The sequence below is a fragment of the Bos mutus genome, chromosome 17 (genome assembly GCF_027580195.1).
Source record: "Bos mutus isolate GX-2022 chromosome 17, NWIPB_WYAK_1.1, whole genome shotgun sequence".
Taxonomy (NCBI): domain Eukaryota; kingdom Metazoa; phylum Chordata; class Mammalia; order Artiodactyla; family Bovidae; genus Bos; species Bos mutus.
In genome coordinates, this window is record NC_091633.1 from 27,885,501 (window position 1) to 27,903,812 (window position 18,312).

At 54.2% G+C, this 18,312-nt stretch overlaps 1 protein-coding gene across 1 annotated transcript in view; it reads left to right on the plus strand.

Annotated features, from left to right (window-relative positions):
* Positions 1-14,860: 14,860 nt before the first annotated feature.
* The window catches only part of FBRSL1 (fibrosin like 1), an 84,199-nt gene continuing 80,747 nt past the window's right edge, over positions 14,861-18,312 (plus strand). The window contains 1 exon segment of the mRNA XM_070386360.1: positions 14,861-15,545. Within this exon segment, the coding sequence (XP_070242461.1) occupies positions 15,267-15,545 (279 nt within the window). The 5' untranslated portion in view covers positions 14,861-15,266.

The following is an 18,312-nucleotide window of genomic DNA, read 5'->3' on the forward strand; positions in this document are numbered from 1 at the left end:
TGTTGGCACACCGCCGCCGTCTCTCCCTGGTGGGCAGAGAATCTGTTTGAGGTCGTTAAAAAGACGGTAATTGAAACATCCTGAGGACTAGATCCAGCAATGTGAGAGCACAGCCTCTAAGGACAAAGTCCCCGCCCATCACTTAGGTTCCAGACCCCCAAGCGTCGGGGGCGGGGAATTAAAGCTCAGGAATAGAAACAAGCATCCTAGCAGCTGGGGTGGGGGGGAGGGGGGAGGAAGTAGGGGGCAGCAGGTCACCCATCTGTGCTTTTCCTGGAATTTCTCTGCCCCAGCCTGCACCATCCTGCTCTGGGCCCGGAAAGGACAAGTCAGAGACTCCCTGCTCTCTGACCACCACTGAGTCCAGCCAAGGGAGCGCCAGGAGGCGAGCAGGGCCAGGGGCCAGAGAAAGAGGGCCCCTGACTGTGGCCCTCCACCTACCTGGACCACAGCTCCTGCAGGCGCCCTGCCCAATGGGATCCCCTCCTTTCTCCCTCTCATGTGTCTGTCCTGCTGTCTCTGCTCCTGCATCTGTCCCCTCCCCTCGGCCCTTCAGTCTCGGATGGGACCCTCCTTCCTGTCTCCTCCGGGGACACCCATGCCCCCAAACACACCTGTGTCCCTGTGCAACACAGCAACTACACTTCTTGTTAAAAAAAAAAAAAATGTTTAGCAGTTGCCCTAGAGTTTGCAATGTACATTCACAACCAATCCAAGTCCGTTTTCAATAACATGGCAAGCAGCACCTTTTCAATAACACTGGCTGGTTTCTGCCTCCTCTCTGGGGAACACTGCCTCGTTCATGTCCCCATGACCTTGTTCATATCCCCATGAACTATAATCACCCACTATACTCTGCTGGTATCATTTTGAAGAAACTGTTACCTGTAGGACAATTAGAATAAGAAAAAGCAAAAATTTTATTCTGCCTTCATTTATTCCTTCTCCAACCCTCTTTCCTTCTGCAGACCTGAGTTCTGACCTAAATTATTCTTTGTCTGCCTGAAGGCCATCGTCCAGCATTTCTTTTGAGGCCAGTTTGTGGTGCCTGTCTCTTTCTACACCTTCCTCAAAAGGCCCAGGTAGAGAGTGCCTGATTGATTTTATTTCATTTAAACCTACAATTTTCAACAACTCTATGACATTGCTATTCAGTCCCTCAACCATGTCTGGCTCTTTGAGACCCCATGGACTGAAGCACAGCAGGCATCCCTGTCCTTCACTAATTCCTGGAGTTTGCTCAAACATGTCCATAGAGTAGACGATGCCACCCAACCATCTCATCCTCTCACCCACTTCTCCTCCTGCCTTCAATCTTGCCCAGCATCAAGGTCTTTTACAATGAGTCAGCTCTTTGCATCAGGTGGCCAACATATTGGAGATTTAGCATCAGTCCTTCCAATGAATGTTCAGGACTGATTTCCTTTAGGATTGAGTGGTTTGATCTCCTTCCTATCCAAGGGACTCTCAAGAGTCTTCTCCAGCACCACAATTCAAAAGCATCAATTCCTCAACGCTCAGCCTTCTGTATGTTCCAACTCTCACATCCATACATGGCTACTGGAAAAATCATAGCTCTGACTATACAGCCCTTTATTGGCAGTGATATTTCTGATTTTTAATACACTGTCTGGCTTTGTTATAGATTTTCTTCCAAGGAGCAAGCATCTGTGAATTTCATGGCTGCAGTCGCCATCCTCAGTGATTTTGGAGCCCAAGAAAATAAAGTATATCACTGTTTCCATTATTTCCCTATCTATTTGGCATGAAGTGATGAGATCAGATGCCATGATCTTAGTTTTTTGAATGTTGAGTTTTAAGACAGCTTTTTCGCTCTCCTCTCTCACCTTCATCATGTCCTACAGATAAGGAAACTGAGGCCCAGACTGCTGAGCGCACAGCATTTGCGGTCATTCACCCACACGATGTCATGCTGACTTCAAAGCCAGGCTCTGAGCCACTGCACCCGAGCCCAGGAGACCCTGCAGGATCAGGGAAGGTGAGCTGGTTCCAGCCCTGCCTGGCCCTCCGTGGAGTCCCAGGCCTCCTCCTGCCTGCTGGCAGCTGTGTCACCAATGCACGCCTGGAACGTGCCCTCAAGCCTGGCTCCCTCCCTCATCAGCATGCAGGACACGGCCTCACAGCCTCTGAGAGGCTCGTGAAGTGCCTGCTGAGCTGCCAGCTGGCCCAGCTGTTGCCATGGAAAAGCCCAGAGCATGTGGGCCTCCTGGCAGCCTGACACACCTGCTCCCCTGGGACCCCCCATCCAGGCTGCGGGCACAGCACCCAGAGTACACACGTGAAGGGGACCTGCTCCCAGCGGGCCTCAGTGAGAACAACTGGGGCCCTCCCTGGGAGGGGCTGAAGATGCCAAGCCCCACTGCATCTGTAAGAGCCAGGGGAACCCCATTGTGGGGGTGGAGCTCTTTCTGCCTGCCCACATCCATTCTCCCACTTTTCGCTAAAGTCACCTCAGCCTTCTTTGAGGAGCAGCCTCCCCCTGTGAGTACAGTCTCAGGGGACCCACCCTCACCTTGGTCAAACCCAGATCTGATCTGTCAGCAGGTATCACTCCCCCTCCCTCTGCCCATGTCAAAGATTGGTCCAGGTCTGGGCAGATAACCTTAGTCAAACCACTGATACTCCTGGATCTGTGCCAACACTCAGCAAAGGTGAATGGCTGAACATAGAGTCAGGGACACCCAAGATGTGTTGGCCTGGGTTGACCTCTTGATCAAGCCATACCTGAAACCAGTGTCCCTGGCATCTCCAATTGCCTGAGGTAGCACAGTTCCATTTTTATTCATGCCTCATTGGGTTGGGTTTCTGTCACTTTTGATGAGAGCCCTCCCTAACACTCTTTGGCTCCTAAAAAGATTCCTACAAATGGGCTATGTCCAGGCTCCACCCTAACCTACTCTGTGTGACTTTGAACATCTCCACCTAGGAGCTTTGGTCTCTGTGTCATGGGAACTGGTGCCCACAGTGGCCCCTCGCTCTGAGAATCCCCCATTTCTGTGCCATCAGGGGGAACGCCAAAAGAATTTATTTGTGATGTCAGCCTTTCTCCATTTTCAGAAGTGTCAGAGCACACAGAGAACTAGGAAGGGCTGAGTGTCATCTCTTTAACGGAAGTTTAAGCCTCCTGAATTGCCGGGGCAAGGAGAGCCTTATCTGTGCATAGCCAGCCAAGAAGCTTTATCTTATGTCCACCCTTGTGTTCCAACTTGTGCCCAGCTGTTTGCCCTGGGACTCTTTCTTTGCCCAACCCTGACCCTGCAGATGGAGCCTTCTAGGCTGGCTTCTGCCTGGGCTCAGCCAGAGTGAGCCTTGGGTGGGAGCCAGGGTGTGTCCATCAGCCTGGATAGGTACTCATGGCCCTCAGCACTCCCTGTAAGGCCTGGTGTGGGTGTTCCAAGAGGGGTTTGAGGGACTGGGAAGAGGTTATCCCCACATCCAACTCTGCCTTCTTGTAGGAAAATTTCACAACTTAACCCAACTGTAGGCAAGTCCTCATGTCCCCCCAGCACACTGCATCTGTGAGAAGAGACCCCACAGAGGTGAGCCTGAAGCCAATATATTGATCCTTCAGTAAAGGCTGGTCCTGGCTCTGATCTTTCCAATGTGCTCCCCTGACTCTCCCCATGCAGGCACACCCCACTCTTGCCTAACATCTGGGCTGGAGACCCTGGTGGCCAGAGAACTCTTCCCTGCATCCCTCACCACTGTCACCACCTCCATCTCCACTTTCAGTATTGGGGTGTTGATGATGGTGATGGTGACAGTGATGATGAGGAAGAGGAGGAGGAAGATGGTGAAATAGGTGATGAAAAGGTGAAGGTGATGATGGTGATGATGAAGGTGATGGTGGTGATCTGGGGTCAATAATACCTGGTTCAGGGCTTCCTTCATAGCTGAGTTGGTAAAGAATCTGCCTGCAATGCAGAAGACCCTGGTTCAATTCCTGGGTTGGGAAGATTCGCTGGAGAAGGGATAGGCTACCCACTCCAGTATTCTTGGGCTTCCCTGTGGCTCAGCTGATAAAGAATCTGCCTGCAATGTGAGAGATCTGGGTTCTATCCCTGATTTGGGAAGATCCCCTGGAGAAGGGAAAGGCTACCCATTCCAGTAATCTGGCCTGGAGAATTCCATGGGTTGTATAGTCCCTGGGGTTGCAAAGAGTTGGACACGACTGAGCACCTTTCAGTTTCACTCTGGCTGTTGATGAGCACTCAATAACTGCTAACTATTATTGTCAATGTCACCATCCCCCTAGTCACAGTGTTTGATCGTGGATAGGCAAATAACCCAAGTGAGTCCAATCAAAGTGAACCCTAGGATTTTACAAGGACCGTCTCACTGGGGTCACTGCCCTGGTAGAGTGTGATCAGGGAGCTTCCGTTTCAAGTGATTTTGCTCCCCATCCTGCTCCCTAGGGTGTGAGCCTGGCCAAGAACAGGGCCAACACAGGGGACAGCAGAGCTGATGGCGGGAGGTGGAATCCTGGTAGATTATCTGAAACCCGAGGTCAAGCTGTATCTGTCCTTTTCAGCTACAGGAATAAAATCCTTTCTTTCTATGTATGCCAGTTGGGTTGGGTTTAGGTCCTTCACAACAGAAAGAGCTCCAGTGAATTCTGTGAGTCTCTGCAGAGCCCCAAAGGCAATGGCAAGTGAAGGATGAGCCATGCAAGGTCTGAAGAGTGAGAGAAGGAGGGAAAAGAAGACCTGGCCATGGGCAGTGGCTTGAGCTTCCTCACAGCATGGTGGCCAAGTTCCAGAACTGGCTATCTCAGTCTGTTCCCTTTCCCACAGAACTCAGTGTACATCCACACAGGTTGTACACTGCACAACTCCAGGAGATGCCAACCTTCAGCACTCAGGCTTTCCAGTCTGTATTTGGAGTAAAATTTTTCAACCTGAATTTCTAAAGGTCAGCCAAAGTCAGGCCAAGTCATCAATTCTCTAGAACTATCTGACACTAGGCTTAAAGAGTAACTTGAACAAGCAGATAAGGAAATCCAGGGCAACAAATATCTGTGGAGACAGGCAGGAACCCGATGCATGAGGCATGTGGGTAGAAGGGAATAGGGAATGGTGGGGATTGTAGCAGAGGAAGCTTGGACTCTGCCTAAAGGTGTTCAAATGCCTCGACCTTCCACCTGCCAAAAAAGTGAGCCCACAACAGAATTCAGATCAAATTTGGAATCTCTGAAATGGAGATGCTGTGCTTCAAGCAGGCATGGTGTCTTATGTCTCCCACAGAGAGCCTGGTGCAGAGTGGGTGCTCAGTAATAATGCTGACCTGGGTTAACCTGAGACTCCAGACCTCATGAGATCTATGAAGGACCAGAAAATAGGGCTTCTGCGTGTGAGTCCAGAGAGTTATAACAGCTGGTGCGTAGTGGCTCCTGTCTATACTCCAGTGCTAGTAAACACTGTTGGAGAAACATCTACTGCTTATAAATATCTGTGAGACCCTCTCACCCCAAGCCGCCTCTTGTGTTTTGGGGCCCCAAGTGTCTGTCTGCCCTGTGTGACTTCAGGGCCACCACATGATGAATTGGCATTCCCTCTCAGCTCTCTTACACGACTGGGGCAACCAACAGTGTTCCGGGCAGCAGACCCTCCACCGGCCTTGGTCCCTGAATGATCACGTGGAGCAGGAATACGATATAGTGTGGACATCCCTGGCGGTCCAGTGGTTAAGAACCCACCAGCAAATGCAGGCAACATGGGTTCAACCCCTGGTCTGGGAAGATCCCACATGCCACAGGGCAACTGAGCCTGTGTGCCACAACTACTGAGCCTATGCCTAGAGCTTGTACTCCACCCGTGCATTGCAACAAAGAGTAGCCTCTGCTCGCTGCAACTAGAGAAAGCCCACACGCAGCAACAAAGACCCATCACAGCCAAAAATAAATAAATAAATAATTTAAAAAAAAAAAGATATGGTGGTAAGCACTGCACTTCCAGAGCTCATCTTACACTGTAACCTAGCCTGTTGTGACTAAGGTCTAGTCTTTACAAAGAGCATGAGGTAGTAGAGAGGGAAGCAGCTCTGGGAGCAGCCACCACCCCTCGGAGCGTGGACGTGCGCCTGATTCCCCATTCCAGAGGCTCCTGAACACCCCACCCTACCCCCCATGTCCTCCACTTGGGTCCTCCTGCCCAAGTCAGTAGAAGCTGAACTTGGGTGTCTGCCACTTGCAACAATAGCCAATTAAAATCTGACAAATCCAGCGCTGTCCTGCTCATCTCTGGGTTCTCCAGGAACGTGTGCTAAGTTGCTTCAATCATGTCTGGCTCTTTGTGACCCCATGGACTGTAGCCCACCAGGCTTCTCTGTCCATGGGATTCTCCAGGCAAGAATACTAGAGAGGGTTTTGCTATTTCCTCCTCCAAGAGATCTTCCCAACCCGGTGATCGTACCCACGTCTCTTACATCTCCTGCACTAGTACGTGGGTTCTTTACCACTAGTACTACCTGTGAAGCGGGTTCTCCATAACTAAAGATAAACTCTGGAGTTCCAAGGAGCTCAAGAAACGTTTGCTGGATAAACAAAGAAGCCAAGGGAAGCATGGTGTTTGAAAGCTGCTGAGAAGAGACACCTCAGGGGCCACTTCCTGCCTGAGGAGGTGGGGGGTGGCATCAGCCCTGACTGAGGGGTGCGTGGGCTCAGTAGTGGTGGCACGTGGCCTTTAGTTGCCCCAAAACATGTGGAATCTTCCCGGACCAAGGATCGAACCTGTGTCCCCTGCATTGGCAGGCAGATTCTTAAACACTGGACTACTAGGCAAGTCCCTTCATGGGCTTTTGACAGGTAACGAGGTCATTTCAGATGGGCACTTTCAGTAAGATGTGATTGTGGCAGAACCACAACTGGATTAAGCAAAAAAGAAATATACTGAGTCGTGTGTATGTGAAGTCCATGCATAGATACTGCTTCAGGTACAGCTGGATCTGAAGTTAAAAATGTCATTAGGTCATAGTCCCCTCAGTCTCCTTGCTCATCTGTCCTCCATGTGGGGTCCATTCTCTGGCAGGTGCTCCCCTTGGATGGCGAGACTCCAGCTGACACCTGCCTGCCTCTGAGACCTGAGGGAAAGAGGGAACCTCCCTTCCATGATTACCACCATGGTACTGGGTCATATGCCCACTCCCGGACCAATCACTGATGACAGAAATGGGTGGTTCCAACTGCAAAACATGACTGATACACTCACATCTGGAGTCAGAGATGGAGTTAACACTCCTTAATTTCATGGACTGAGTACAGAAGAGTAGGGATTTCCCAGAGGAAAATCAGGGTGCTATTACCAAAGACATGATGGACAATGTATGATGGGCTGTGCTCACTGTCCACCAAATAGCCATCCATGTCCCTCTTCCCAGCTCACAGAGCCCCACTTTGTCCCATAAGAAGCAGAAACCCTGGGACCACAGGAAAGTCAACCCCCTAACACAACCTTATAATGAATCATATTTGGTCACAGAAAGTTAGTAAATCCACCCCCTTTTCCAGATTTTCACTTTCCCAACCTCCTTTATAACAATTAATGACTATGAAACACTATTCTGATAATGAGAACTCCAGGGATTGGTACCACTGTTTTTTTCCTCTCCTCCTGGAGTACTGGAGTGAGGGCATGATGGCTGGAGCTGCAGCAACCATATTGTATCAATAAAACATCAAGTAAGAGAAATAAAAGCCAATGCTATGATTGATATTTCTTTTCTTGACTGTTACACAAGTAACATGGAACACATAATATTTTGTAAGAATTCCCTGTGCTTTTCTGGCTGGGGACAATTAAGAATTGCAATTAAGAACTGGAAACCTGTAATAAGAACACCTACCAACTAAGAGTCTTGTGTTAGCTCAGCTAAGAAATTAAATAAGTTAACACAGGAAAAGTATTTGAAACCACATCTGATAGATAAGTTTTCCAAAAGTGATGGTTGTTAGTGTCTTCATCACCATCACTACTGCTGCACCACCGCATGTTGCTTCCTCCATGGGGAACTTCTCTTGGCCCCAGCTTCCTCTCTAGGTATGGTTTCCCCCTCCCATGTCCCCCTTCACTATCACGCTTATTGAAAGAGGTGCCTATGCTTCCTAACCCCACACCCCCAGCCAACTAGCTATGGCAGAACCGGGTAACTTGAGGTGTAATGACTTGCTAACTACCCACCTCCACTGCTGACTGCAGGCCCCAGCAGACGAGGGCTGTATCTCTCAAAGTCACCCACCTCTGCTGCACAACTGTAGTTGTCCTGACAGTCACTGCAGAACCAACAGCTGGTTCCCACAGGCTGGCAGAGCAGAAATATTTCCCTGACTGCTGGGTTCATCACAGTTCCTGCCTGCCGCACCCAGCTGTTGCTGAGTAGCTATGTGAGGTCTTTTCTGAGCTTGGGTTCAGATTCCACCCTCCTCATCCTTACCTGTATCAGTCAGCTAGTGCTGAGTAACACACAGCCCCAAGATCCCAGTTTCTTTGGACAATAAGTATTTATGGTTCATGTGTTTGGAAGTTGGCTGAACTGCTTCCTCTGAAGGCTCTGAAAAGATCGCCTCTTTGCTGTTGACCTGAATTTAGCAGCAGGAGGCTGCTGCACCCCTCTCTTCCCTAAGAGAAGCCAGCCTGAGTCCAGTCTGATCTGAGGCCCAGGAGCACATCTGAAGCTCCATAGCAGAGGAAGCCAGTCCAGATTTGGGTTTCTGATCCCTTCAAATGGAAAAGTCCAGAGGCCCCTGTGGCCCTGTCCTTCCTCCCACAGGCTGTCCCCTCACCTGTGGTGCACACCGCTCAAGGCCAGGTTGGGGACACAGGGACTGCTCAGACAGGACCTCACTGCCTTGCAAACGTCCCTTTCTTGCACAGGCCTCCCACTCCTCCTCGAAGGCTGGACCTGTTGGAAGACCTCTAAGGAGAGTCAGGAAGCCAGGACTCCTGGGTGCCTCAGACAAAGGACACTCAGGGGCCCACTGAATGCCATCACTGAGTTAGGCTCACAGCTGCTCTCCCGGAGCTGATGAGCCCATGAAGGAGAGAAGACCAAGAAGGCACCTGTACCTGGAGAGGCCTCAGGCCCAGAGAGATGCACTGTCTGTGTGATTGAGCACCGAAGCTGGGCCTTCCCCGATGGGCAGATGAGTTGGCAGAGACAGCTCTACCAGGTGTTGTCTGTGTGTCTGTAGGGTGGTCAGAAGTCCTGGTGGCATCCATACAGATGCAGAGTCTGGACACACCTGAGCTCCAGAGGGACCGCCCACAAAGCCAACCCTGCCTCAGGACTCTAGCGGGTGGCAGGAGATGCAGGAAGCCCCCGGGGCTGCAGAAGGAGCTGTCTGAGCCTTTCCGATCCATGCATGAGGGATAGTGGTAGACCGGGCACCTTTAGGGGCCCTGGAGGAGAAATTAGCACTCTTGCTGTCACTTCTGCCTGCCAGAGCACACGAATTCTCATGTGGGCCATCCTGACCGGCCACACAATGAGGGGAATTCTGAGAAATGTTCCCACTCTCTGAGTCAACCCAACACGGAGCCGCCAACTGGACTTTGGGGAGAAGAGACATCTGAGTTAGGGCTGATGAAGAGAGGGGAAGTGGACAGAGCAGGCAGGTGGGGGTCAGACCCCGGAGCAGCAGGGGGCTCAAAGCTCCAGCACAGAGAAGATCCTGAGGTGCAAGAATTAGGGGGGGGGGCACACTTGGGATGCTGCTGCTGCTACTTCTAAGTCGCTTCAGTCGTGTCCGACTCTGTGCGACCCCAGAGACGGCAGCCCACCAGGCTCCTCCGTCCCTGGGATTCTCCAGGCAAGAACACTGGAGTGGGTTGCCATTTCCTTCTCCAATGCATGAAAGTGAAAAGTGAAAGTGAAGTCGCTCAGTCATGTCTGACTTCTAGCGACCCCATGGACTGCAGCCTACCAGGCTCCTCTGCCCATGGGATTTTCCAGGCAAGAGTACTGGAGTGGGTTGCCATTGCCTTCTCCGACACTTGGGATGAGTATATCCCAAATTTCAATTCCTTGGATACCCAGCTTAAGACAGATTCTAGGGAATCTCCTGGCAGTCCAACGGTTAGGACTCTACACTTCCACTGCAGGGGGCACAGGTTCGATCCCTGGTCAGGGGGAATCAAGATAACACAAGCTGAGCAGCATGGCTCCCCCTTCCCCAAAAAAAGATTCTAATTTCGGCACAAGACATTGAATTGGTATGTGGGCCCTCTATTGTGACAAATGGGAATATAGTCCCCAGTCTTTACCTCCTCTCTGAAGCAAGACTCCACACCCACCCTCTGCCACATGACTACAATGCCACCCTCCCGCCTTCCCCACAATGGACTGGAAGGCATCAACTTCCTTCCCCATGGGTGACAGTCTTGGCCAAGTGACTTGCTTTGGACAGGATGCAAGCAGACACAATAGGCTTAAAGCACAGACTTCCATCCATTGTGCCTTGAAATATGGTTTGGCCCTGTGAGTTTTGCAAAGAAAATGCCTCAAGTAGCTCACCTCTTGCAGCCTGGGTCCCAGAGAGAGACCCTTGGAACAGACCTGAACCTGACCCACAGTCTGAAGCAGAGCCCTTCCAGGAACCTGCAGCCTTATCAGCAAAACAGAAATAGTTCATGTTCTAAGTCACAGACAATCTAGGGCTGTTTGTCACACAGCATTGTTGCAGAAACTAGGACACCTGCCTCTTTGGTTAGGAGAGAGAAAAGCTTGCAGTGAGCTGTCTGCCCCTCCCAGACCGCATCCACTGAAATAGGCTAAGTGTCCAAAGAACATTGAAGTGCTGCTGCCAGAAGGAGGTTGCATGGATACTGGAAAGGCTGAAACCAACATTTCTCACCATGTTGGAGCAAACAGCTGTTCACAGACGGTGCACTAGGGGCTGGTCTGTGAGCCAGAACTCATTTTCTGGCTGTCACCCGACAAACTGAAAGTGTGTTTGAACCCCGAAGGAGCAGCTGACTCTGATGATTTATAGGGCCTGAATGGATCTGTGAGGGCAAATTCAATTTTGAATACAATTCCATGTCAATTAACATTGCTCAGAGCCTGACAGAAGAGCAGTGACTCTAAAGCAAAGCCAAATAGCAAAGACTGATGGGGTTGAGCTCCAGGCCACCCTGGAAGCAGATAATTTTCATCAGTGCCTCTCAGAAATCTTCTGGGGAGGACGCTCGTGTGGTGACCAGGTGAGGACTTGACTCTGGGGGTGGGATCTGGTGAAGGCTGGGATTGAAATCACACAGCACTCGGCCAGCAGGCTGGGGGTGGGGCAAAGCTTCTTTTGGCAGTGTCTAGCCTGTAATCCCAGGGATGGGGGAACCTGGTGGGCTGCCGTCTATGGGATCGCACAGAGTTGGAAACGACTGAAGTGACTTAGCAGCAGCAGCAGCAGCCTGTGGGAAGGACCCATTTCCCCTATTGTACTGGAGGAAGGATGAGTCCTCAGGGATGGGATGAGGTGGAAGGAAAGACCTGGGCTGGCTGTAGCTGAGCCCCAAGGGCCCCAAGGGGGCTAGTGGGAAGGCAGAGAGGAAGGAGGAAACCTAGTTCATCAGGATCCAGGTCCAGAAGGCAAATACCTCTCTAGAGAGGCGGAGCAAGGGGCGAAGGCGCCCATTCTCTGGGACACTGGTAAACACGAAAACAAGAGGGGCTCACAACCTGTGGTCTGCAGACTCGCAGCCCCAGCTTGTTGGAAATGCAAATCTCAAACCCCAAGTAGGACCAGGAACAGAAGGGTCTCTGATATGTTGACAAAACCCGTGGCCCCTGAGTGATTCTAGGTGAATGTTCAGACCACCCACCACAGGAAGCATGTCATCAGCACCCCACCCCACCCCACTCCAGGTTTATGGAATGGACAGCTGAGGCAGAGAAGTTAGACCATCTGCTCACAGTCGGAAGAGAGGAGCTGAGGTTAGAGCTTAGGTTCTTGAACTGCTCTGGCCAGCATGGTAGCCACCAGTCACAGGGGTTATTTCATTTCAGATTGAAGTTAATAAATAAAATGCACAGTTGAGTTTTCTAGTTGCATGAGCCACATCTCAAGCTGGTGGTTTCTGGGCTGGACGGCATAGATCTAGAAAATACTACTAGTGTGGTCTTGAAGCTATCCCTTAGCCACTGTTGGTGTTTGCACTCCAAAAACCCCCCATCCCCCTCCAGGAAGAAGAGAACAAATGTGTGTGCAAGAACATATGGAAAGTGAGCAGAACAGCAGCCCTGCCACCCCTTATACCAGCAGGGAGTGGAGGTGTCAGCGCTTAGCTCTGCAAGCTCCTGCAAACCCTGAGGAGCAGGTTTGGAGCCCTGGGAGAGGTACCCCATGGAATAGCCTGCCAGGCTCCTCTGTCCATGGAATTCTCCTGGCAAGAATACTGGAGTGGGTCGCCATGCCCTTCTCCAGGGGATCTTCCCAACTCAGGGATTGAACCCAGGTCTTCCACATTGCAGGCAGGTTCTTTACCATTTGAGCCCCTATGATGTGCATAGGTGGGGGCAGGGGGGATGAGCACAAGGCAGGCAAGCAGGCTGCGGCCTCCTCCTACCCCACTCTGCCTCTACCCTGAAGGGAGGTTTCCTGTGCCCAGGATCCTGTACCCAGGAGATGGCGGCTGGTCCCTAAGACACTGGCCAGCCACCTGGAAATGAATCGAAGGAGGGAAAATCCTTGGGAGGCTTCTCCCCAGGAAAGCTAAGAAACCCAGAGAGGAGTCCCCACAGGGAGCCTACAGTGATCCCATCCTTCACCCTGAACACATCCAAGTGTCTTCAAGGGGAGATGAACAGACAGTCATTCCTACACTTGAAAACCTCAACGCCAAATCCTGGGCCTTCCCAAGCATTGTGCTAGAGGTAGGAAAGGGGTGACAAGAAAGGAAGCCCCCTGCAGTCCCCAAGATCAGCTCAGCAGCGCAGGCTGCAGGTCTCTGAGGACTCCGGGCCTCCGGAGCAAGTATGGGGCCTGGAAGCCCCACTGGGGATGGGCAGGCAGGCCCAAGGGCCTGTTTCCCAAACGAAATCCTTAAGTATTACCCCTGGGACCACCCCCACCTCCTGCCCCTGCAAATACAAATTTCAGGCCTTCCATCCTCAGAGGAGAATTAGGGTAGGAGGAATGCCCAGGAAGCTTTCCGTCTTTCTAACAAGGCTCTTAAAATCCAAAGGGGATGCTGGGGAAGTCAGAGTGATAATAAAGTCTGGAATGGGAAAGGGAGAGGGGGATCCTGCTCCCACCCCCAAGGAGACTAGGAGAGGGTGGAAGGAGGGCCCAGAGCAGAGAGAGCTGGACAGGATGGGCCGGGGTGAACTGGAGGCTGGCAGCTTTGGGGGCTTGGGCTCCCCACCCCCTGTATCAGGATGTTTGGAGTACTGCCTTCCCCACTGTCCCCAGGGACAACCCTGTCAACAGCCTGTGACTACCCAGACCACACACCTCCCTGCCCTGCTCACACTGGGGCCCCGGGCTGGCTGGCTTCTCATCTGGCAGGTCTCAGCTCAAATTACCACTCCTCTGAGAGGCTTCCGGGACCACCCCATGCCCACTTCCTATGACAACTCCCTCTTCAGTCATCTTCAGGTTACTCTTCAACATTATGCTACTCGGCTCTGTGTTCAGGTTCTCACTCACTTCTAAAAGGGCCTTTTGTCTCATCCACTAGAGCAACACAAACAGTGTCGGTTGCAGGGCATTTAGTAAATAGGTGTTAAATGAATTAATGATATTAAGATTTGAGGAAGACAGCGGTCCCTCCCCACCCGCAGTGGGTCCTTAACCGCAGTCTCCCATGGGTGAAAGAGGAAGTTCCTCCTTATATTTTTCAACTCTCCAGCTGCCCCCTCTCATCCGTTCCTGCCACCATGCTGCCCTGGAAGGGGAGCAGCCCCCGCAGCCCAAATTGCTGTCTCTATGCAAACGAGGCATCCCTGGGGGGCTTCCCACCCAGAGGGGTGAGGTGGGGAACTTGACCCAGGAAAAGGTAGAGGGAATGCACTTCGTGTATAACTTCTCCCTCCCCATAATAGAGCCCAGAGGTCAGGTGCCTGGGCAGGGGGCGGTGGAGAGCACGGGAAGCCATGGAAGGACAAGACCAGCCTGCAGGAAGACCCCTTAACGAGAGGCAGGAGACACGTGAAGAAGTCCTAGACTGGGGCGCAGGATATGAGGGAGTGAATAATCCTCATCTTTAACATGACCCCTCTCTGGGCTGAGATAGTCTGTCCTCCTTTTCGAACCGAATAAATCCCTTACCCGCCCCTGGATCTGAAAGGACGTCGAGGACTACCCACCCCTGGGCCTCCCATCGCGGGTGGGAACCTGGACTCCCCAACTCTGTTCACGCTCCCCCAGCTGCGGGGGCGGGGGAGGGCGCTGACGGTGAGCGTGCCCCTCCGCGCATATGTCTCGCTTGGCTCGAGAGGCCCCCCCCTTTTCCGCTTAAGAGCTCCCATTGATAGATTCTATTGGAACGAGGCCGCGGCTGGGGAGGCGCAGTGGTGAACCCTCCGCCCCTCCCAAAACAGGCAAACAGAAAGTCACGGTAGCACTTCAGCTCCCTACACCTCCCACGTGCTGGGACGCCTGCCCAGGTGCGTGCGGAGGGGCGGGAAGGGGCGCGGCCCCGCAGCTCCCTCCCCCAAGGGGCGAGGTAAGGGCGGGGCGGGCCTGTGGGGCGGAGCGGGGCTTGGGTGGGGCGGGACCGGAGGCGGGGCGGTGGGGCCAGGCTGTAGGGGCAAAGCGCGGCCTGGGCGGGGCCAGGAGGGGGCGGGGCGGGGCGGGGCTCGCGTCGGCTCCGCTGAAGCGCCCACTTCCTCTGGCGCCGGCTGCCTGGCGGAAGTACGTCAGTTGTTATCCGCTCGGGGCGCCGCTGCCACCGCCGCCTCACGAGCCCCGGCGCCTCAGCCCCGGTCAGCGCCCCGCCCGCCTGCCCGCCTGTCGGGCCTCAGCCCAGCTTTCGCCCGCCGCCAGTCGCGCATGGGGCGTGCCCTCGGGGCCGCGGCCCACGGCCGCTGAGCGCCGGCCGCCCCGCCGATGCGCGCGGCCTCCCGCGCCGGGGCGCCCAGGCCGCGCAGGGCCCGGGGCTGAGGCTACCCGCGCGGCATGTCCGGCCCGACCCGCCGCCCGCCGCCGCTCAGGGCCCGAGTCCGCGCGGACCGCAACAAGCCCGGCGGGGCCGAGTAGCGCAGCGGCAGCGGAGCGGGAGCCCGACGGCGCGGCCGCAAGGTCACCGCGCGCCATGGAGGCCAAGGTCCGTCAGAGCCGGCGCTCGCGCGCGCAGCGGGACCGTGGCCGGCGCCGGGAGGCGGCCCGCGACGCCCGCGACCAGAGCGCGTCGTCGGGGGACGAGCCTGAGCCCGGGCCCGGCAAGGAGAACACGGGCCTGCCCCGCGCGCCCCCGCCCCGCGCCGCCGCCGCGCGCCCTCCGCGCCGCCGCCGCCGCGAGTCCAGCTCGCAGGAGGAAGAGGTCATCGACGGCTTCGCCATTGCCAGCTTCAGCACGCTGGAGGCCTTGGAGGTAGGTGGGCCCCCGCGAGCATGTTGCCGCGGAGTCGCGAAAAAGAAGCCCCTGGAGCATGGGCACACCCACCCCTTTAGGGCTCCCAGGGCTGCGTGGGCCCCACGCGCCTAGAGGGTTGTTCCGAGAGGACCCGGCCCCCCCGCGGGGGGTGCGGGCCTGTTGGTCTTTCAAGGAGCTGGGGAGAAAAATCTCTAAATTATATTGTCCAAACTAGGGGCTGCCTGGCTACTCAGTCTTTTTCAATTGTGTTTATGTTGCCAAAATATCACTTGATTCAGTTCAGGATGTGCTAGGGAGGTGAGCACTGCTGAACTTGCATGGAGGCCGTGATAAAATGGATACTTGAGGGTTCTTCCTGTTCTCCTCCTCCCTCTCCTCGAGGTTTCTGTTCACATGGGGAAAGGGAGGGTCATATTTTAGCCCCCTCTCTCTGCCACCGCTGTGTGCTGCGTGGTTATTAGGATGGCAGAAAATATTGCTTGTCTGGTTGAGTTGTCGTGGACAATATTTGTTGAGCAAATAACGTCCCTTCTCGCTTGAAACCAAGTGAGTGGAGAAGGAAATGAATGCTGTCAGAGCTGGCAAGTGGACTGGTTGGGAGCTCTTGTCTCCTAGAACTGGCCTGGATAGGAATGGCGCCTGGCCTGGGAGTCCTGTGAACCCCAGTCAGCTAGCCAGCCCCTTCACCCTCCAGGGGCCCTAGACAGCACGTATTTTGGGGGACCAGCGTCTGTGGGGTTTGGGGTCCCAAGAAATGCTTAGTTAACAGCTCCCCTTTTCTGAGGAGTTGGGGGCCAGTGGCCTAGGACTCCCCAGTTTCAGAAGCTAAGCTTTGGGGGAGGGGAAGTCCCCACACTGCAGGTCTCTGCAGTAGTCCCCTTTCCAGGGGTGCCCCGCCTCTGTAGAGAGCCTCAGGGTCGGGTGCTGGCAGCCAGGGACAGGTGGCCCAGGAACAGGTTTGCCACTTTTTGTCTGGACGCGTGGATGCACCTGTGTCAGACCCTGTGCTAACACCCTCCCAGGTCCTCTGTTGTGCTCATCTGGGAAGCCTGGGATGGCTCCTGGGCCTAGGGGTCTTCAGCTAACACTCTCTGTCGGGGTGTGGTGGCGCAGGCCTAGGCTCTTATCCTGGGGAGAGGAGGCCCCAGGGCTGAGTTTTCAAGCCAGGTCCTGCCCTGCGGCCTCTGAGAGTGGATACACCAACCACCTTCCAGATGCGTAACCGCCCTGTCAGGTGGGTAAAGACAAAAACGCTTACTTTGGCCTCCAGGGCCCTGCACCCCATCAGCTGGCCTCTGCCACCTGACATCCTCTTACACCAGCGTATCAGCCCCTTGCAGGTTCTGCCTCAGGGCCTCTGAACTTGCTGTTCCCTCTTTTGGGCTGTTCGGCGCCTTCATGTCTCAGCGCAAATGGCACTCAGAGAGGCTGTCCCTGGGCATGGCCTGAAGCAGCATCCCTTCCCCCCAGCTGTGCATCTCCCCTTGTTATTTCACACACTCTCTTTGCCGCCAGTTCCCACTCTTTCTGAAGCTGTCTGCTGTTTTGACGCTCCAGAACTTGTAGTTGGAAGAGAGCAGGCACAGAGTCTGTGTGTTTCCACTGAGGATTATAGTGCCCCCATGTTCCTGGAGTGAACCAGTGAGAGGAGAAACGGAGGTTCAGGGAGGCTGCGCCTCGGGTCACTCAGCGCCCCACACACTGCCTGCAGTGGCTCTGGCTGTACCCTCCTGCCTCAGGGGATACGCAGTGTGAGGGGGCTTCTGCAGGCTCAGACCAGCCCCAGCCAGATCGTGGTGAGAACGAGCTGCTTTCTGCTTGGCATTCACGCAGCCGCCTCACGCAGGGCCGCTCTACACAGCTTTCTCTGCCCTTCTGAGCCAGGGAAGGGTCTGCCTGTCTTGGAAAGTACGGGGCTTCTGGACAAGTCAAAACTTATGGATCAGCCTGCTTGTTTGGCCTCATTTCTTGCTAAAGTGTAGTGGTTTTCCCCCAGAGTTCAGATAATTCATAATGAGGCTGAGTGACAGCACGCAGCGAACGAGTGCTCCCTCTACCAGGTGCTGTTCTGAACCTGTTTGTCCCCACTGCACAAATGGGGACACTGAGGCCCGTCGCTTGCCGTGTCAGGACCTCAGCGTGCCCAGACTCAGAGTTCTGCCAAGCCCTCGTGAGTCTGTCTTATAGCCTCCATGTGGATGCAAGCTACCACCCTTGGAGCATAACCTAATGTCAGCTGTGGGGGCCTGTGCAGAGTGCCAGTGTCCCTCAGGGCCTCCTTACCTTTGTCCTGAGGATGCAGGCCCCCACTCCCAGTCCTCCTTGGGCTCCCTATCCCTCTATGTCCTGGGAAGGCCCCCTCCACCCTGAGTCCTGGGCGGGTCTCAGGCCCCCTCACCCTCTACCTGGTGTCCCTGTGTCTGCTCCAGAGGAAGGGTGACACAGGTGCCTGCCTCTGGGGCAGCTGAGAAGACCACTGGCCACCTCTGTTAAGTGCTGTGGACCCAGCAGGCCCTTCATAATGTGGTGGGGGTGTTGTCGACTGAGGAGGGGCCCCAAGTCTGTCTGGCTCAGGACGTGTACACAGTCCTGGGGGTAGGGTTATCTCCACTGGAATCCAGTGTCTGAGCTGAGGATGTGCAGAGGTCACGATCTGGGCGCGGGGTCGCACACCTAAGCCCTCGTCCCCTGTTGGCTTTCCAGTTTTCCATTTATCCAGGTGGGGACAATGAGCAGGTTGCCATGGGATAGGGGCCCTGTGGTT